General features: G+C 35.2%; 1 protein-coding gene across 1 annotated transcript in view; it reads left to right on the forward strand.

Moving 5' to 3' along the window:
* The window catches only part of LOC110440613 (receptor-type tyrosine-protein phosphatase alpha-like), a 51,102-nt gene that overhangs the window by 10,269 nt on the left and 21,073 nt on the right, over window positions 1–19,760 (forward strand). Inside the window, exons 4-7 of the mRNA XM_021483767.1 lie at window positions 8,429–8,527; window positions 9,193–9,291; window positions 12,773–12,868; window positions 19,554–19,649. Coding sequence (XP_021339442.1) covers window positions 8,429–8,527; window positions 9,193–9,291; window positions 12,773–12,868; window positions 19,554–19,649 — 390 coding nt within the window. The remainder of the gene's footprint in view (window positions 1–8,428; window positions 8,528–9,192; window positions 9,292–12,772; window positions 12,869–19,553; window positions 19,650–19,760) is intronic.

Consider the following 19,760-nt stretch of genomic DNA (forward strand, 5'->3'; position numbering starts at 1 on the left):
ATCTGTGTTACATGTATCTTATTTATGTGTTTCATATATCTTATTCTGTGTAACATGTATCGTTATTTCTGTGTTACATGTTTCCTATTTCTGTGTTACATATATCTTATTTCTGTGTTACATGTATCTAATCTCTGTGTTACATGTATCTTATTTCTGTGTTACATGTGTCTTATTTCTGTGTAACATGTATCTTATTTCTGTGTTACATGTATATTATTTCTGTGTTACATGTATCTTATTTCTGTGTTACATGTATCCTATTTCTGTGTTACATGCGTCTTGTTTCTGTGTTACATGTATCTTATCTCTGTGTTACATGTATCTTATTTTTGTGTTACATGTATCCTATTTCTGTGTTACATGCGTCTTGTTTCTGTGTAACATGTATCTTATTTCTGTGTTACATGTATCTTATTTCTGTGAAACATGTATCTTATTTCTGTATTACATGCATCTTGTTTCTGTGTTACATATATCTTATTTCTATGTAACATGTATCTTATTTCTGTGTAATATGTATCTTATTTCTGTGTTACATGTATCTTATTTCTGTGTTACATGTATCTTATTTCTGTGTTACATGTATCTTATTTCTGTGTTACTTGTATCTTATTTCTGTGTTACTTGTATCTTATTTCTGTATAACATGTATCTTATTTCTGTGTTACATGTATCTTATTTCTGTGTTACATGTATCTTATTTCTGTGTAACATGTATCTTATTTCTGTGTAACATGTATCTTATTTCTGTGTTACATGTATCTTATTTCTGTGAAACATGTATCTTATTTCTGTATTACATGCATCTTGTTTCTGTGTTACATATATCTTATTTCTATGTAACATGTATCTTATTTTTGTGTTACATGTATCCTATTTCTGTGTTACCTGTATCTTATTCCTGTGTTACATGTATCTAATTTCTGTGTAACATGTATCTTATTTTTGTGTAATATGTATCTTATTTCTGTGTTACATGTATCTAATTTCTGTGTAACATGTATCTTATTTCTGTGTTACATGTATATTATTTCTGTGTTACATGTATATTGCTTCTGTGTTACATGTATCCTATTTCTGTGTTACCTGTATCTTATTTCTGTGTTACATGTATATTATTTCTGTGTTACATGTATATTACTTCTGTGTTACATGTATCCTATTTCTGTGTTACCTGTATCTTATTTCTGTGTTACATGTATATTATTTCTTTGTTACATGTATCCTAATTCTGTGTTACATGTATCTAATCTCTGTGTTACATGTATCTTATTTTTGTGTTACATGTATCTTATTCCTGTGTTACATGTATCTTATTTCTGTGTTACATGTATATTATTTCTGTGTTACATGTATCCTAATTCTGTGTTACATGTATCCTATTTCTGTGTTACATGCGTCTTGTTTCTGTGTTTCATGTATCTTATTTCTGTGTTACATGTATAATTTCTGTGTTACATGTATATTATTTCTGTGTTACATGTAACTTATTTCTGTGTTACATGGATCTGGTTTGTGTGTTTCATGTATCTTATTTCTATGTTACATGTATCTTATTTTTGTGTTACATGTATCTTATTTATGTGTTTCATGTATCTTATTTCTGTGTAACATTTATCGTTATTTCTGTGTTACATGTACCTTATTTCTGTGTAACATGTATCTTATTTCTGTGTTACATGTATCTTATTTCTGTGTTACTTGTATCTTATTTCTGTTACATGTATCTTATTTCTGTGTTACTTGTATCTTATTTCTGTTACATGTATCTTATTTCTGTGTTACACGTATCTTATTTCTGTGTTAATGTATCTTATTTCTGTGTTACATGTATCTTATTTCTGTGTTACATGTATCTTATCTCTGTGTTACATGTATCTTATTTCTGTGTTACATGTATATTACTTCTGTGTTTCCTGTATCCTATTTCTGTTTTACCTGTATCTTATGTCTGTGTTACATGTATCTTATGTCGGTGTTAAATGTATCCTATTTCTGTGTTACATGTATCTTATCTCTGTGTTACATGTATCCTATTTCTGTGTTACATGTATCTTATGTCTGTGTTACATGTATCTAATCTCTGTGTTACATGTATCTTATGTCTGTGTTACATGTATCCTATTTCTGTGTTACATGTATCATATTTCTGTGGTACATGTATATTATTTCTTTGTTACATGTATCTTATTTCTGTGTTACATGCGTCTTGTTTCGGTGTTACATGTATCTTATCTCTGTGTTACATGTATCTTATTTCTGTGTTACATGTATCTTATTTCTGTGTTACATGTATCTTATTTCTAAGTTAGATATATCTTATCGCTGTGTTATATGTATCTTAATTCTGTGTTACATGTATCTTATTTCTGTGGAAATTATGTTAAATCCTTAAGGAATATTTATGGTAAATGATAAGGAGATATTTCAGATAATCGATTTTTGTGTGGACTATTTAGTAGGTTAACTACAAATTTATTCTATGTTTTGTGATTTTATACAAAAGTGATAAGCTTGTACATGTAGCACATGTAATGATATTGTATACCCGAGCAACGCAGTTAAGAAGGGTGTGGTTTGGAAAAAAGTACATTTGCCCGTCTGTCTATCCAACTGTTTATTTAAGCTAAAAGAAAATGTTCTTCTATTGTCATATTTTTTGGAACTTCAAATAACATGCAATTGACCCCAGACTTAAAACGAGATAACAGGATGTTACATATTTATCTGATTTATTTTAAAATAATGTATTTATAAGCTTTCATTCATTATACCCATGGAACACTTTGCTGCATACATTTTTAACATCGTTGTTCGACTGCGTCCTATTTTTTTTTATATATATTTTCTTTTGTTAAACATGCAATGTTGTTATGAAATTTATCTGAACCAGACCTGATAAAAAAATATATACTTTAAAACTCATCATAAGAAAGAATTTATGTTTTAGATCGCATTTCATTGATTAATAAATTATCATATGCTCATCATAAGAGAGTATTTATGTTTTAGATCGCATTTCATTGATTAATGAATTATCATAATATTATGCTCATCATAAGAGAGAATTTATGTTTAAGATTGCATTTCGTTGGTTAACGAATTATCATATGCACATCATAAGGAGGTATTAATGCTTTAGATCGCATTGCATTGATTAATGAATTATCATAAGCTCATCATAAGGGAGAATTTATGTTTAAGATTGCATTTCATTGATTATTGAATAATCATCGTATTTTTTCTACAAAATAACTTTATTTTAACCTACTTGTAATATTAAGTACGTGTGCCTTGGGAGGCTAGTTACTTTCGTTTACTGTGTTCGTTCAAAACACTTTGAGTCCAAGCATCAGAGTGGTGGTTTTGTATTTCGGATGAAATTAGATGTTCAGGTACAGTTCTCTGGAGCGAACTAAAGTGAAACTCATTCACATTATCATTTCCAGACCTGCTCCATTTTATTCATAAATACAACGTTAAAGCTATTTTTATATGAAAAATAGATTAAGACTTTCAAAAGGGTGCTTGCAGTTGAAAACACTAGTATATATTTATATTTTAAAATGTTTGGGACGGTGGTGGTGGGGGAGGAGGTCGACAAAAGTCTGTGTAGAATTATCATATGTTCAGTTACTATGAGTGTTGGCAAGACAATAGAAAATTGTTAATATCAGAAAAACAAAGACAAATCAGTCCTGTATCATACTAGAACTCATCACTATACTCTACCTGGCAGATCTGTATCATACTAGAACTTATCACTAAACTGTACCTGTCAGTCCTGTATCATACTAGAACTCATCACTATACTGTACCTGTCAGTCCTGTATCATACTAGAACTCATCACTATAATGTACATGTCAGTCATGTATCATACTAGAACTCATCACTAAACTGTACCTGTCAGTCCTGTATCATACTAGAACTCATCACTATAATGTACATGTCAATCATGTATCATACTAGAACTCATCACTAAACTGTACCTGTCAGTCCTGTATCACACTAGAACTCATCACTATACTGTACCTGTTAGTCCTGTATCATACTAGAACTCATCACTATACTGTACCTGTCATTCCTGTATCATACTAGAACTCATCACTATAATGTACATTTCAGTCATGTATCATACTAGAACTCATCACTAAACTGTACCTGTCAGTCCTGTATCACACTAGAACTGATCACTATACTGTACCTGTTAGTCCTGTATCACACTAGAACTCATCACTATACTGTACATGTCAGTCCTGTATCATACTAGAACTCATCACTATACTCTACCTGGCAGATCTGTATCATACTAGAACTTATCACTAAACTGTACCTGTCAGTCCTGTATCACACTAGAACTCATCACTATACTGTACCTGTTAGTCCTGTATCATACTAGAACTCATCACTAAACTGCACCTGTCAGTCCTGTATCATACTAGAACTGATCACTATACTGTACCTGGCAGTCCTGTATCATACTAGAACTGATCACTATACTGTACCTGGCAGTCCTGTATCATACTAGAACTCATCACTATACTGTACCTGTCAGTCTTGTATCACACTAATTCCTGTAACACGTGTGCCACCCTGCACAATACCATTTCGAACAGTCCTGTACCACACTAAAACTCACCATAATACTATACCTGTCACTTCTGTATCAAACAAGAACCCATCACTTTACTATACATTTCAGTCCTGTATCACACTAAAACTCATCATTATACTATACCTGTCAGACATTTTTCATACTAGTACTCGTCACTATACTATCCGTTTCAGTCCTGTTTCATACGAGAACTCATACCTATCCTATACATGTCAGTAATGTATCACATCACACCAGTAAACAAAATCTGTCAGTCCTGTATTACATTAGAACTCATTTCTATAATATACCTGTCAGTTATGTAGCACACTAGAACTCATTCCTGTATTATACCTTTCATTCTTGTTTTACACATGAACTCGTCACGATACCATACCTGTTAGTCCTGTATCACACAAATACTCATCACTATGTTATATCTGGCAGTCCTATTTCACACAAAAACTCACCACTATGCTATATAGATGTCAGTCCTGTATTACACTGGAACTCATCACTTCATTATATATGGCAGTCCTGTCCCACACTACAACTGACAACTTTAATATACCACATGTCAGTCGTATATGACACTGATACGTATCACTATACTATGCACGTCAGTCTTGTATCACACTGGAACTTATCACTATATATACTTCACCTGTCAATCGTGTATCAAACTATAAATCATCACTCTCCTATATTTTTCAGTTCTGTATCACGCTAGAACTTATCGCTTTACTGTACTATCTAGTTTTGTATCACAATAGAAATTATGACCAAATTTACCTGTTAGTCCTATACTAACCTGGAACTTATCACTATACTACAGTATATATGTCAGTTCTGTTTTACAATATATGTCAGTTCTATTTTACACTAAAATCTATCCCTTCATTAAACCTGCCGTACCCGTTTCACTTTTGAACCAATGCATGTTAATTAAATTACTGATAACTCATCTTAGCTCTTCAGCATGTGTGTTATGTTGTATCATTATCACTGGTAAAACATAATGTTTTATACTGACAAATAATGTTTTATTAATATTACTTATAATAAACACATTAAAAGATGAAAGATATTAAATGTTTAACCATTATCCTATACACGGTTTTCGTTTACAATTTAGTTTGGAGTTTATAGATAACTGATCATTGATTAGAGATATATTATTGTTCATATTAAAAGTATTGCTGAATATAAAGATTTCATAGAGGTAAATAGGAATGACTATTTTCATAAAACAGCAATAACATTAATCTATATAAAGTAAGCATTTTAGCATATTATCTCAGATTGAATCAGCACAGCTGATGCTCACAGTTCAAATATCCAGGTAACACATTTTAAAACGCACTATAAAACTTATTCAACAACTTTCCTTTACTAGGAGGAATAAAATTAGTCGGTTTGGTATGAATAATAATAAATGCTAGGTTGTTTTGGATCGCAAAAAGTAAACAAACACTTATTTTGAGAGATATCGGAAACGTCTGTTTCCTTTGTCATTTGCGCTATTTCAATTACAAATGAAACAGACGTTTCACGAAATCTCGCAAAATAAATTTCTATTTGTGTTCAAAACAAACAAACTAAGCATTACATTTTCTCTTACATTTTACAAATCACCTGTAATAAGGTTTGACGTAGGCAGATATAGCAGCGAAAAACTACCTATATATACTGAAACGAGCAGCCTTTTAAGGGACGAATAGCAAGGCAATGTGGAATACAGGGAAACAATTATGAACAAAAGTATAACGAGGATGAAAAAATTACTACGATAAACATACACCGCCTACCCATGGGCTTGTTATTTACGTTTTCAAATCCCGAGTTACATATTTCACCGCAGTAAACGAATATAGGTTTATCATATCTATTCTACCACATGGAAATATAATTTAAACTACTATTGTGACCAGTTTAGTGTCTATAAAAGCATATAACCTGGATTGTCCAATTATTTTAATTATGTCATTCTTTTGAACGGTCAAAGGTATGCCAAGTGGTGTCTCATTTCATTGTAGCAATAAGTCGAGCAGAGCAGATGCTATTTTTTATGCAAAATGCATCCCATTTTCTTTTCCCGACGGTTTAGCATAAGCGTATGTGGAAACGATTATGTATGCACTTTCATACGTGTTTCCTCTCTCTCTCTCACCAAAGTCTATCCGCCCAAGACAAGTCTTATTTGTACTCACATATATTTTTGTCGAATAACGCATACTTCGTAATCAATGTAGTTACATCACCGACGTTGTAAAATAGCGAATAAAAGACAGAGGATATTATTGTTTTAAGAAAGACAGTTACCGTGAAGAATAAGAAAGAAGCTTGATTTTGTTTTGTGTAAGATCGTTAAAAAATGAAGTGAAATTGATGATTAACATTCGTAAAAAGGGATGTCTTTAATTATTATTTTTTATCTTTTTTTTATTATTTCTTTGTTGCTAAGTACTCGCATGCTGACACACCAAAAGGATAAAATGACTATGTCGACTGTTTTTCCATTTAGGATCAGAGCTGTATGTGATAACTGCAATGTTTCTATGATAATATTTTGCAAATTTCATCCTATTTCTGAATGGCTAGGTAAGCATCATACATGTAAACCCCGCCATTTTTTTTATTTTTTTTTATTTTTCGAATGACAATAGCTTTTCGTTCATTATATTTTATACCACGGATTAGTCTGTCTCTACTTCACCCTGCAGTCAGCAAATGATATGTATTACAAAACTGCAATATTCTTCAACGAATCATCACTCTGTCCGTCAATGACTGCTGTCCATTCCAAACGCTAACAATCTGATTAAAATCATATGTTACATGGCTCCGCCTGAACATCTGAATGTGCCGCGGTCAGGGTCACGTTCAAGTGACCTTTAGATGAACCAATCAGAGGCGCGCTTGCAAGAGTTTGCCAGCGAATCGGAATATCATGGTTGATAAATAGCAAGCGGTATCGAACAGATTAGTTTTCAAAAACAAATATGGCGGCGGGAACTGACGTTTCTATGATGGGTAATAATTGCGTAGGCAACACCGCCATACAGTCTTTCTTCTCTAATAAAGCTTCGAATATCTTTTTCTGTTCGGGTTTCAGACGATCAATCTCAAATAACTTCAGAACTTTCGCATCATTCTCATCAATGTCCGACATATTTGTTACAACTCCGAGCGCCCTTTAGCAAGAGGGTCTCTGATTGGTCAAAATTTAATGAGTATTTATAAATATAAAGGTCACCTGAACGTGACCCTGACCGTGGCACACTCAGATGTTCAGGCGTAGTACGAAGCTAACGAAGCCATGTAACATATGATTTTAATCAGATTGAAACGCTAACGTAGGGTATTATTATATGATATTCTTTATACCGTGTAGTTTTTAATCAATTAGATAGTAGGAGTTTTCGAGAACATCTGATTGAATAATATTTTAAATATATATATTTTGAAAAAGAAAAGTTATGTCATTTTAGCAAAGATAAGATCATTTAATTAGAAATGTGTATTGCATTGTATTGCATCTACCAGGCTGAATACTCGTCAATTCGCCTGTCTATACGCCTTAATACACATTACAACAATGTATCTATTTAAAACATGTGTAATCTTTTAATGTCTAGACTGCAATGACATCTGGGAAATTAGAAATAATTATAACCAAGATCATCTCACATGAAATGTTTATCTATTTACGGACATATTTCCGTAGTACACTTTAACCTTGATTTAAATATCAAGTGTTTACACAGATGAACGCTGTCGTGTTAAACAAATTGTTACCGGGTTATAACGTACTGTTCATGGTTTTACAGGATGTGAAGCTGGGAAATACGGAAATGGAAATTGTGACGAAACGTGTTCCTCGAACTGTCCAGGCAGTGTCTGTCATCCCAGCTCAGGAAATTGTCTATGTATGTTTGACAAGGCATTAACAGTCATTTTATAGTTGTTCTTAATTTCTGATCTACATGATATTCGAAATAATTTACATATAATGATGTAGATAACTACGGTATAAAAACCATATATGATGATCATCTATGCTTAACGTTTATTATGCCTAACTGAGCTATTCGAATAAACCGTTCGCGATTGCAAGTCGAAGTGTATACACATATAATTATACAATCTAAGGACATCCTTTATATGTCTGAGACGTGTGAACGTTCTTCTTCAACAGCTTCATCAACGAAAATGCTTTTCTAATTCGTTTGAGATGTGACAAGTGATGCCCGAATTATGATTGTTAATTACGTAAATGACCCCGACTGACCCGTCTTGAATCTTTTAATAATCCTGACGTCACAAATCAACGGCAGAGACCTAGGTTTTACAGAAACCCACAAAAACATCTTAAAATCGCCGGTTCTTTCGGTAATATGAATAAGAATGAGGGTAACCCTCCTGTACTCTGTTTTTCCAGTAAAACTCAATTTGCTAGAGTATAATCACGGTCTAACGCCTCAATTCTCAAAAAATACAGTAGGGTTATCCAATAATTATGACTTCATAAATAACACATGTATGATATCAGTTGTAAGAAATATATACTTTATTTTGTTTTATTCCATTAAAGACTGCGGGGACAACACATATACCAGATCATGGGAAACATCATGCCGGCCTTGTCCAGAATCTTGTGCTGGCCCATGTGATAATTCCGGAAATTGTAATGGTAAGTTCACGATTACATACTGGTTTATTTTGTTTTAAACATATTTGAGAGAGAGAGGGCGATTTGGGCCGATCTGATTTTTACGTTGACTGCCACAGGGCCGATCTGGGCCGATCAGCTTTTAACGAATTTTAACGTCACGCTCAGCATTGTTCATGACGTCATCAATTCATGTGACATGAGACGACCTGGAAACTATTTCTTCTGTGAGGCGATTTATGTTCAAATTTCAATCATTGTAAAAAAAAAAAAAAATCGGCATCGCAGACACACATATAGTATACCAATGGAAAGATGAGAATCTGATCTTGAAGCTCATATTTAAAAAAAGATGACATGCTTTCCCCGTTGTTTTAAATATCCGTTTTAAGAATAAATAAAGAGAACAAAATCACTTCACCAAAGTATATACTGCGTGTACCGTTTTCTGCATTTTACGCAGTTGAATATTCTAATTTGATCTCCACTCTACTTTCTGTTTCGCTGTCAGGTGATAGAGTAAGGGTACTTTTTATTTATTAATCTATTTCTCTGGGACTTTAAGTGAAAATTCGGAGCAACGGTGTCAATATATTAGAAAACATTCGCGGACTTTCGTGCTGTAAGCGATGTATTTGAACTTTCAATTCCTCGGAGATATGACGTTAGATACGGCCAGTGGACACATGGCACGGACAAGGTGTCTAATCCCTTATACACATTATCTGGTATCATTTTTCCAACTATCTAAACTTCTGTCTTATATACTGTAGCTTTCGGTGAAACAATAGCAAACAAAAACATTTTACAGTGATGTAAGCCTATTTTCCGTAGTAGACTTTGATATACACAGTAACCCCCACCTTAGATTTTTATTTTTTATTTTATCTGTATCGCGACTGAGCCAGTGTTGTATACTGTTATTCAGATAAGTTGGCTAGATCACATCATCAATAGTATAAGGGTCTGAGGTCCGTTCGGACCCTGTTTCATTTTTTTCCATTTTTATTTCATCTCTTTTTTTCCATAAAAGTTCCATAAGGTATGTCTCTTTCACCTCTGACAATCAGGTTAAATGTCTGTTCAGTTGACCACGATGAATAAACAAGACATCAATTTGTTATTATATAGTAGATAATAAATAGATAAGACCTTGCGAAGAAAAATATAGAATAAAAACATAATTTTTTGAGATCGTCCGCTAGGCCTTTCTGCCTTCTAGGGCTTCTTCAGGCGGATTGATATTTTTTTTTATCACCGTTGGTTAAATGACGTCATCAATATTTGTATAGTTAACAATTTTAGTGACGTCATCAATAAACAAGCATAGTGACATCACAAACAATACCAAGACAAAAAAAATAGAGGTTACACAACGAGTGGTTGTTGAATATGGTATTTATTTTACTCGAGTTAGTTAATTTTCAAAAGTTACAAAAGACACGAGCTTTAGCGAGTGTCTTTCTTTAACTTTTGAAAATTAATTAACGAGAGTGAAATAAATACCATACTCAACAACCACGAGTCGTGTGATCTGTTTCTACCACAATCTCATGATCAGTCGGAAATAACATACACACATGTGTTTGTTGACAAGGCTGGCGTAGTAATATGACCCATATGTAAAAAGTCACTCATTAATATTAAAAAATGACCTCTTTTTTTTTTACAAATTTAATTATTGTCAAAATTAATATTTCGGCAACAACTTCGTGAAAAAATAAAATAGATGAACGACTTAAAATATTGAGAGTAGCAGTATTGCATTAATTTACATAAATTAACCACGGACTATATGCGCGTAAGCATATCGTACGAAGTCTGCCTCCCGCCAAGTGATGAACCGTTGTAGACGAACTTATCGCTGTCAATATCCAAAACCATTGGCCTACGTTTCTTCGTGACGGTTCTATGGTTGACGTTTATAGTGAAAGTTCAGACATTGTCAGACCGTCTAAATAGCGATAACGGGACGTTGGGAGAACGAAAGATTTCCCGACACTGTGACAGATCTTGTTTTGGTTTCACGACGACACGCGACGGTGTGACGTCGAAACGATTTCGAGCGTCTATAGCAACTTTGACAGAAACTACCGATCAAATCTTTAAGTATCATCTTTTAATATTGCCTTACTAACCCTTTCCTCATAACCTCACAAAGTCACCAACATTTGTCGGATGATGACAGCCGACGACGTAAACAAAACAGTAGGTGGCGAAAAGCACGTGGAAAAAGTCTTCCCGGTCATAGTTCATCTTCTCGACCAATCAAAACTCTTGAAGGTCATATAGCACGTGTGGTATATAACTCATATTCATCTAACAGTCTGCGTGTTTATACAATGATATGAGAGTGTAATAACGCAGCGTAATGTGGTAGAAAAAATAGATCTACATACAATTGCCTTGTGCAATTGCTATAAAATTGTTTTGAAGCAACGGTAGATTACGTGGCGGATTTTTTGTGTGTAAATCTTTAGTACATAAACTAAGATATTAATATACTAAAACAATTGATAAGATTTTTGCAAGTAATTTCTTCGAGAAAAAAGCAGAACATGGTAGAATATTGCATTGAGTGTCCTATTTAAAATTGCGTGATGTCATTAGAATCTGGTGTCAAATAGTACACTACTAATTCCCGCACTTTTTTATGCAGCAATAGTTTTATGCCTCGGCCAATCAACCCGGCACATTTATTCCCACTCAACATTGCGTAACCCCCTTCACCACCTTAACAATTATATCCCCTTCCATGAACCCTTATCAATACCACCCCGCATGCTCCAACCCAATCCTGTATAAAAATCCAACGCCTAACCCAACATCCCCCGACCCCCCTGGTCATACACACACACACACACACACACGCACACACACCTACTCATTAATACTATTACTTACAAAATATTTATAAAATGTCGGAATAGAGAACAGTTACAGACGAAAGCCAAGGAAAAGTTTTATAAGAACGAGAACATTTGTAATGAGGGAAAGTTTCCATAGTGTGCAAAGAACAGGATCGGTTTCATGAATGGAATTTATGTAACCCGCTCTGTTTCCCTATTTCTCCCATATAAAGTCTTCCCCACAACATATCGGCCAGAAATACGGCGACGGGGTGGAAAACGTGACACTCATCACTGTCACTACAGGAGTGTTGATAAAAAATTATACCGAAAAAAACATTTGCATATAGTGAAATGAAATCGATGAAGAAATACCCTATATTTCTGTTAAGTTACAAATTATTATATCAATGTATACCTTTTGATTTTGGCGCTGGTTTAACAACACCTCGTTATGAATATTAATCAGTACACTGACATAAACCAAACTCGCATATTCCAAGTTACAATTAATGCATTCATGCTTCCATGCCAACTATTGTTCAACATTCAATATTATCTTTTTATAATAGAACATGGTTCGTTTTGAACATTGAGATATGAATGTATGATGTTGTAATGAAAAGTGTACCTTTATTCCTGATTTGATTTAGCATGTCCAGATGGTTTCTACGGACTTCAGTGCGAAAACAAATGTTCGTCTACCTGTAGCAGTAACGTTTGTGAGAAGTCATATGGTGATTGTAAAGGTGTGTATAATATTAGCTCGAAGAATTGCCATAGTAAACAAACAGATTAAAATATATATTTCTGTATCCGTCAGTTATAATTATATATAATTATTCTGATTTGATCTGTGTATAGGTAGTGTTCAAAGCAGTATCATGGCTAATATAACTTTGTTCATTCATGAATCAATGTAAACAATTGTTGAAACGTGATATTGCTTTAAATAGGATAATATTTGATAAAGTGAGATTTGGATTTTCTTTTTATGCAAAACAAATATTTCCGTTCCTGATTTTATATAGTGCGATCTTAACGGTCATTTTATTATTTGTGTTTTATTTATCTATATCTTTACCTTATCTTCCGTCCTAAAGGAAAGGCTTTATCTGTCAACCTGTAGGGTTTGATAGAACGCACATAGAAAGAAACAATGCGGTGACGTCGCAGAAACAATAAAATATCAGGACAGGTCATGCCAAAATATAGAATACAAATACTGATTTCCATTGCTTTCAAACACATTATTGTCTGCATTGGAGAAAAAGAATCAATCTCCACAGTTAAGGTATGCCAGAGTTTCGACCCTTTGGTCGAGATTTTTGAATGTCTAACCCTCGTCTAGAAGCTAACCTTGGGATAGGCTATACATAATATCGACCTCCGTATTAAAATTGCTTTGTCAGACCCTCACCGTATTCGTTATTGATTCGTTTACCTGATTGGTAAAATTCTCATTTGAACCCTTTTATTCTCTGTAATGTTATCAAAACTCTATATAATACATGTAGGACAACAACAGTTCAGCACCAATACCTTTTCTTTTTCACAAGTCAGCTATTTGTTTAGATATGTCATAATTAATTTGATATTTTTAAAGTAGCAGCCCTGCTCTCCTAGCTTACGTGTTGCAGCTCTGCTCTCCTAGCTTACGTGTTTTAAGTAGCAGTCCTGCTCTCCTAGCTTACATGTTTAAGTAGCAGTCCTGCTCTCCTAGCTTACATGTTTAAGTTGCAGCCCTGCTCTCCTAGCTTACATGTTTTAAGTTGCAGCCCTGCTCTCCTAGCTTACATGTTTAAGTTGCAGCCCTGCTCTCCTAGCTAACATGTTTTAAGTTGCAGCCCTGCTCTCCTAGCTTACATGTTTAAGTTGCAGCCCTGCTTTCCTAGCTTACATGTTTTAAGTAGCGGTCCTGCTTTCCTAGCTTACATGTTTAAGTAGCAGCTCTGCTCTCATAGCTTACATGTTTAAGTAGCAGTCTTGCTCTCCTAGCTTAAGTGTTGCAGTCCTGCTCTCCTAGCTTACATGTTGCAGTCCTGCTCTCCTAGCTTACGTGTTGCAGCCCTGCTCTCCTAGCTTACATGTTTCAAGTAGAAGCCCTGCTTTTCTATCTTACGTGTTTCAGTCCTGCTTTCCTAACTTACGTGTTACAGCCCTGCTCTCCTAGCTGACATGTTGCAGTCCTGCTCTCCTAGCTAACATTTTTTAAGTAGCAGCCCTGCTCTCCTAGCTTACGTGTTGCAGTCCTGCTCTCCTAGCTTACGTGTTGCAGCCCTGCTCTCCTAGCTTACGTGTTGCAGTCCTGCTCTCCAATCTTACGTGTTGCAGCCCTGCTCACCTAGCTTACGTGTTGCAGCCCTGTTCTCCTAGCTTACATGTTTTAAGTAGCAGCCCTGCTCTCCTAGCTTACATGTTGCAGTCTTGCTCTCCTAGCTTACATGTTGCAGTCCTGCTCTCCTAGCTTACGTGTTGCAGTCCTGCTCTCCTAGCTTACATGTTGCAGCCCTGCTCTGCTAGCTTACGTGTTGCAGCCCTGCTCTCATAGCTTACATGTTGCAGTCCTGCTCTCCTAGCTTACATGTTGCAGCCCTGCTCTCCTTTCTTACATGTTGCAGTCTTGCTCTCCTAGCTTACGTGTTGCGGCCCTGCTCTCCTAGCTTACATGTTTTAAGTAGCAGCCCTGCTCTCCCAGCTGACATGTTGCAGTCTTGCTCTCCTAGCTTACGTGTTGCGGCCCTGCTCTCCTAGCTTACATGTTCTAAGTAGAAGCCCTGCTTTTCTATCTTACGTGTTTCAGTCCTGCTTACCTAACTTACGTGTTACAGCCCTGCTCTCCTAGCTGACATGTTGCAGCCCTGCTCTCCTAGCTTATGTGTTGCAGTACTGCTCTCCAATCCTACGTGTTGCAGCCCTGCTCACCTAGCTTACGTCTTGCAGCCCTGTTCTCCTAGCTTACATGTTTTAAGTATAAGCCCTGCTTTTCTAGCTTACGTGTTGCAGCCCTGCTCTGCTAGCTTACATGTTGCAGCCCTGCTCTGCTACCTTACGTGTTGCAGCCCTGCTCTCATAGCTTACATGTTGCAGTCCTGCTCTGCTAGCTTACCTGTTTTAAGTAGCAGCCCTGCTCTCCCAGCTGACATGTTGCAGTCTTGCTCTCCTAGCTTACATGTTGCAGTCTTGCTCTCCTAGCTTACGTGTTGCGGCCCTGCTCTCCTAGCTTACATGTTTTAAGTAGAAGCCCTGCTTTTCTAGCTTACGCGTTGCAGCCCTGCTCTCATAGCTTAAATGTTGCAGTCCTGCTCTGCTAGCTTACATGTTTTAAGTAGCAGCGGTGCTCTCCTAGCTTACATGTTGCAGTCCTGCTCTCCTAGCTTACGTGTTGCAGCTCTGCTCTCCTAGCTTATGTGTTGCAGTCCTGCTCTCCAATCCTACGTGTTGCAGCCCTGCTCACCTAGCTTACGTGTTGCAGCCCTGCTCTCCTTGCTTACATGTTTTAAGTAGCAGCCCTGCTCTCCTAGCTGACGTGTTGCAGCCCTGCTCTCTTAGCTTACATGTTGCAGCCCTGCTCTCCTACCTTACATGTTGCAGTTGTTTTGGTATTTAAGAGTTTGCTCCCTCTACAATGACTTCCGTGAAAGTTGTCGAAGTTGAGTGACTCACTTACAAAAAAAAGTTAGGAGAGATGCGTGTTGCTGAAGAATATGGGCATGTTTTAAAATCACTGTCATACTCTCAATAGGAAATATTCTTTTTCGTTGTGTTACGGTACTTCAAAATCATGTGGTTCCAAACGGTGCGGAAAGAATTGCAGACGAATGCAAACGATGCGATCGATGGTTAACAACACGTTTGACGATAAACGATGTGATGTAACCTTTTACATACAAGATTCATATGTTTGATATAAATTGGAGAGTGTTATGTGAATAGTTATTAACGCTAACAAGACTATTAGATAATGGACCGGAAGCGGACTTTCACACCTTATGAATACACTTACCTTATACAACCATTTGGTGTTGTTCTGCCGTGTCAAGATGTTGTTGTTTTGACTGAGTGAATATACATACGTATCTGAGCCGTGAAGATAATAATGTCAACATTAAATTCTTGGAAAACGTGGTATTCCATGGATGCAATAATCGTTTCTATGGAAACGATCTCCCTTTGGTCGACTTAAGGCACAGAGAAACACATAATTGAACTCAAAGGTTCGTTTTCATTATTTGAGATAATTTCTGTTCATATAATATTTTACAGACTAACATTAGAAATTTAGAATTCATAGTCATTTTCAGAAGTAGAGGAGGGAGACTTTTATATATATATATACATATTTTTTATTTAAGACCGTTTCACTGAAAGAATTATTTTAAATTCTTATATTTTGATTGAGATTGTTTGTTCTGAAATACAGTATTTTTGAAAAGTAATTTGGTAACAAAGAACAATTTTGTTTTTCCTTAGTTATGATTTATTTGATATTAACTGATTATATGATTGCAAATTAACACAAATAAATCGTCGAAACAAACGACACGATGCGATGAAATGCATGGAAATGATTAAATAAACGATCCACGATGCGCAAGCGTTGCACAAATTATTCGCTAAAATGAAACATAATGCTGTTACATTTCTGTACATGAAAGTCGATCTTTTTATTATAATCATCTGGTTATGTTGTCGTTGCGCTGTGTTATTTTTGTGATTACTGCGGTTCCTGTTAAGAGAGAGTGACATTCCGCAGAAATTACATACATGTAGTACATGTATTACATGGCGACGGACGTTGATGGAGCGCAATGTTCTTATCCTTCCGGAATATCTGATTTTATGTCTTTTATGTTTTCATTGTTTCCGTTTCAATGTTCCTGTTGTTGATAGTTTGCTTGTTGTGCTTTCTTGTGGTTGTTAGATTTCAGCATTTCATGTTATGACTGTTAAACAATTATGTTTATCTCCATATAAAAATAAGTCAGCTAACTAGAAATATTTTATGCAAGCTTTCTCAAGTAAGTTTGATATTTAGTTGTTCAACGAACATAAAAACAACATTAAATGGACTATAGATGCATTGATCATGTCACATTGTGTCTTATAGTTGTATTTTTCAAATTACTATCAGGGGTTTACATAATAAATATCAAAATCAATACTGTTGGAGCATAGATATCCAGAATGTTTTACATCCTATCGTATAATTGAATATTTCAAATGACTTCAGGGATTTACTACAAATATTGTCATGCATGAAACATATATAATATTCAATATGTTTGATGATTTAATTTTGTACAAGTGAGATACAAGGTAATCTGTTGAAAAATCTTTTCTTTTCCTAAATGATTGAAATCAAAGAGCTTTGGGCTAATAGTTAGCAGCGTCAAGGAATGTGGGAAACTTTTATGTGTTTCTTGCGAATCATATCAGGATACACAAGGAGACTAACGGTGAATGTTTATGCAGGTATTTGTAAGGATAAACAGTTCACAAGAGTTAACACAGGTTAAATCAGACGAGCTGTTTTAATAAGATTAGTAAACTGTTATAATGTTCTTTGTGATGCTTGGCTGTATCCGCAGTTTCTTGTTCTGGCTTTTTGGATTATTTAGTCGGTATTAATGAAGCATTCAGTTATATCAGGGTTGTGTATCATGTCTTTTTTGACAATAAAACACAAAAGATCTGACATACAGCTGGTAGCAATGCATTTCAATATGACACACAACTCCGATAGAAATGTGCGATTTGAACAATATATGTGATGAGAGGGAACCAAGACACAGGTCGATACCGAATGGCACAACTACACATGATTTCATCGCTTATTAGATGTGAATGTTTGTTTCTCTTTTGGTAGCAAGTGAACAAATCTTTTGGGAGCCAATTCAGCTTACCAGTGTGGTTCATCCTCTTAATGGAAATGCATTACGCTTTTGAAAACCTTGCATTCACAGCAAGTTTCAGGGGATCAATTTTGTTGTTCTTTCATGAAAGAGTAAATATGATGAGACGAATAATATCAATGACCTTATATATATATCCTGCATGTTTATTTTATGAAGTGACTAATGTGAGGGACGACAAACATTCCAATGTTTTCAGCGTTCTTTCAAGGTTCAAAAAAGATACAGTCATTTTATGGTATACGAAAATATAATCCCATCATCTACTCCTTCAAACATTAAACCGTTTGCTACGTGACCGTTTGGCTAAACTGGTTGAACCTAACTAACTCAAGTAACTATGTGCTTCGATGCTTAACATTTCTTTTAATTGAAGCATATTATGTTAATGCAATATGTCGCGCTTCCAGTCACCGGTAAATAATAAAAAGGCACCTGGAGGTACAGTTGGGTGACCGCACAACACACCAAAAATAGCGTGCGCACATCGTGCATAAATCGTGCACACACCGTCGCACATATGCACACATGGTGTGCTCAACTGTGCGATTTAACCATCGATTGCCCCGTTGTGCGCTTCTCTCCGCACAAATATGCGTTGAACTCATAGAAATCATTACCGACACTGTCGAGGACAGGGGATGATTAAAATTGGTTGATCAATATTACGGAATGAAAAAAATGCGGAAGGCTCGTATTAAAAAGGTACACTGTACATTGTGCAGTAGTTTCTCATCGTATTAACTTAGATTACAGTGACCGTTAGACTGTCAAGAATTGGTTTGGCTCCCAGGTAACCGAACAGGTAAAAAACATGATGATGATGGACTGGAGTTTTACCTTGTTTGTGCCTGACACAGAGAGCTGATATGTGATATCGTATGACCGTTTTGAAAACACAAGTGAACGTTAAGTATTTGTTGGTTGCTTTTATTTTGGTATTTAGCTCCCTTTCACCTGAATTTTTACACATTGACGAGTTACGTAATTGCCCCGGATGAGGAAAACTACGGTCCAGGTACATGTACCAAGTGGCTATGTTTACCGTATCCATATGTGTTATAATTTTACATGTGTCGATTTGGGTTGTTTAAAAACACCGAAACACCATATTTATCCATTGACTTGGGTATTGTAATTCAGTGATTCATCGTACAATCAATGAATGTGTATCCAGTAAGATCTCAAATGTCTGTCAACATGGACAGGGCGAACTCATACAACATCTTTGGTCATATCAGTTTCCGATTTCTCAAACAGGAAGTTATATATGTCAAAACTAAGAGCATCTACCTCGGATAAAAGAAGAATTTTTGAAATCTGTCAAGTTGTAAATTTATATAATTGCATATATTTGATGTTTATTTCATCTCTACATGACAAATAAACATGTATTATCTCTCTTTTTTCAAGCTAACTATTGTTGAAAAATCTAAATATCTTACAAATGATTTTTATGGATTAAGTAAAAGATGGATGTTGCCATAACAAAAAGCTTATATTCCTTTTTTTTATACAGCATGTCAAGATGGCTTCTGGGGCTCTCGATGCAATTTTGATTGTTCAAATAACTGTGAAAGAAGCGTATGTGAGCAGACACTAGGCCATTGTACTGGTATGTAAGTTATATACATAACAAAATTAATAAAAGCATTGACCTTCTCAGTAGTTATATATTGATTTAAAAATACACATAATGTCAGTGCTCGTATAAGCTCCAGACAAT

The sequence above is a fragment of the Mizuhopecten yessoensis genome, unplaced genomic scaffold (genome assembly GCF_002113885.1).
Source record: "Mizuhopecten yessoensis strain PY_sf001 unplaced genomic scaffold, ASM211388v2 scaffold11185, whole genome shotgun sequence".
Taxonomy (NCBI): domain Eukaryota; kingdom Metazoa; phylum Mollusca; class Bivalvia; order Pectinida; family Pectinidae; genus Mizuhopecten; species Mizuhopecten yessoensis.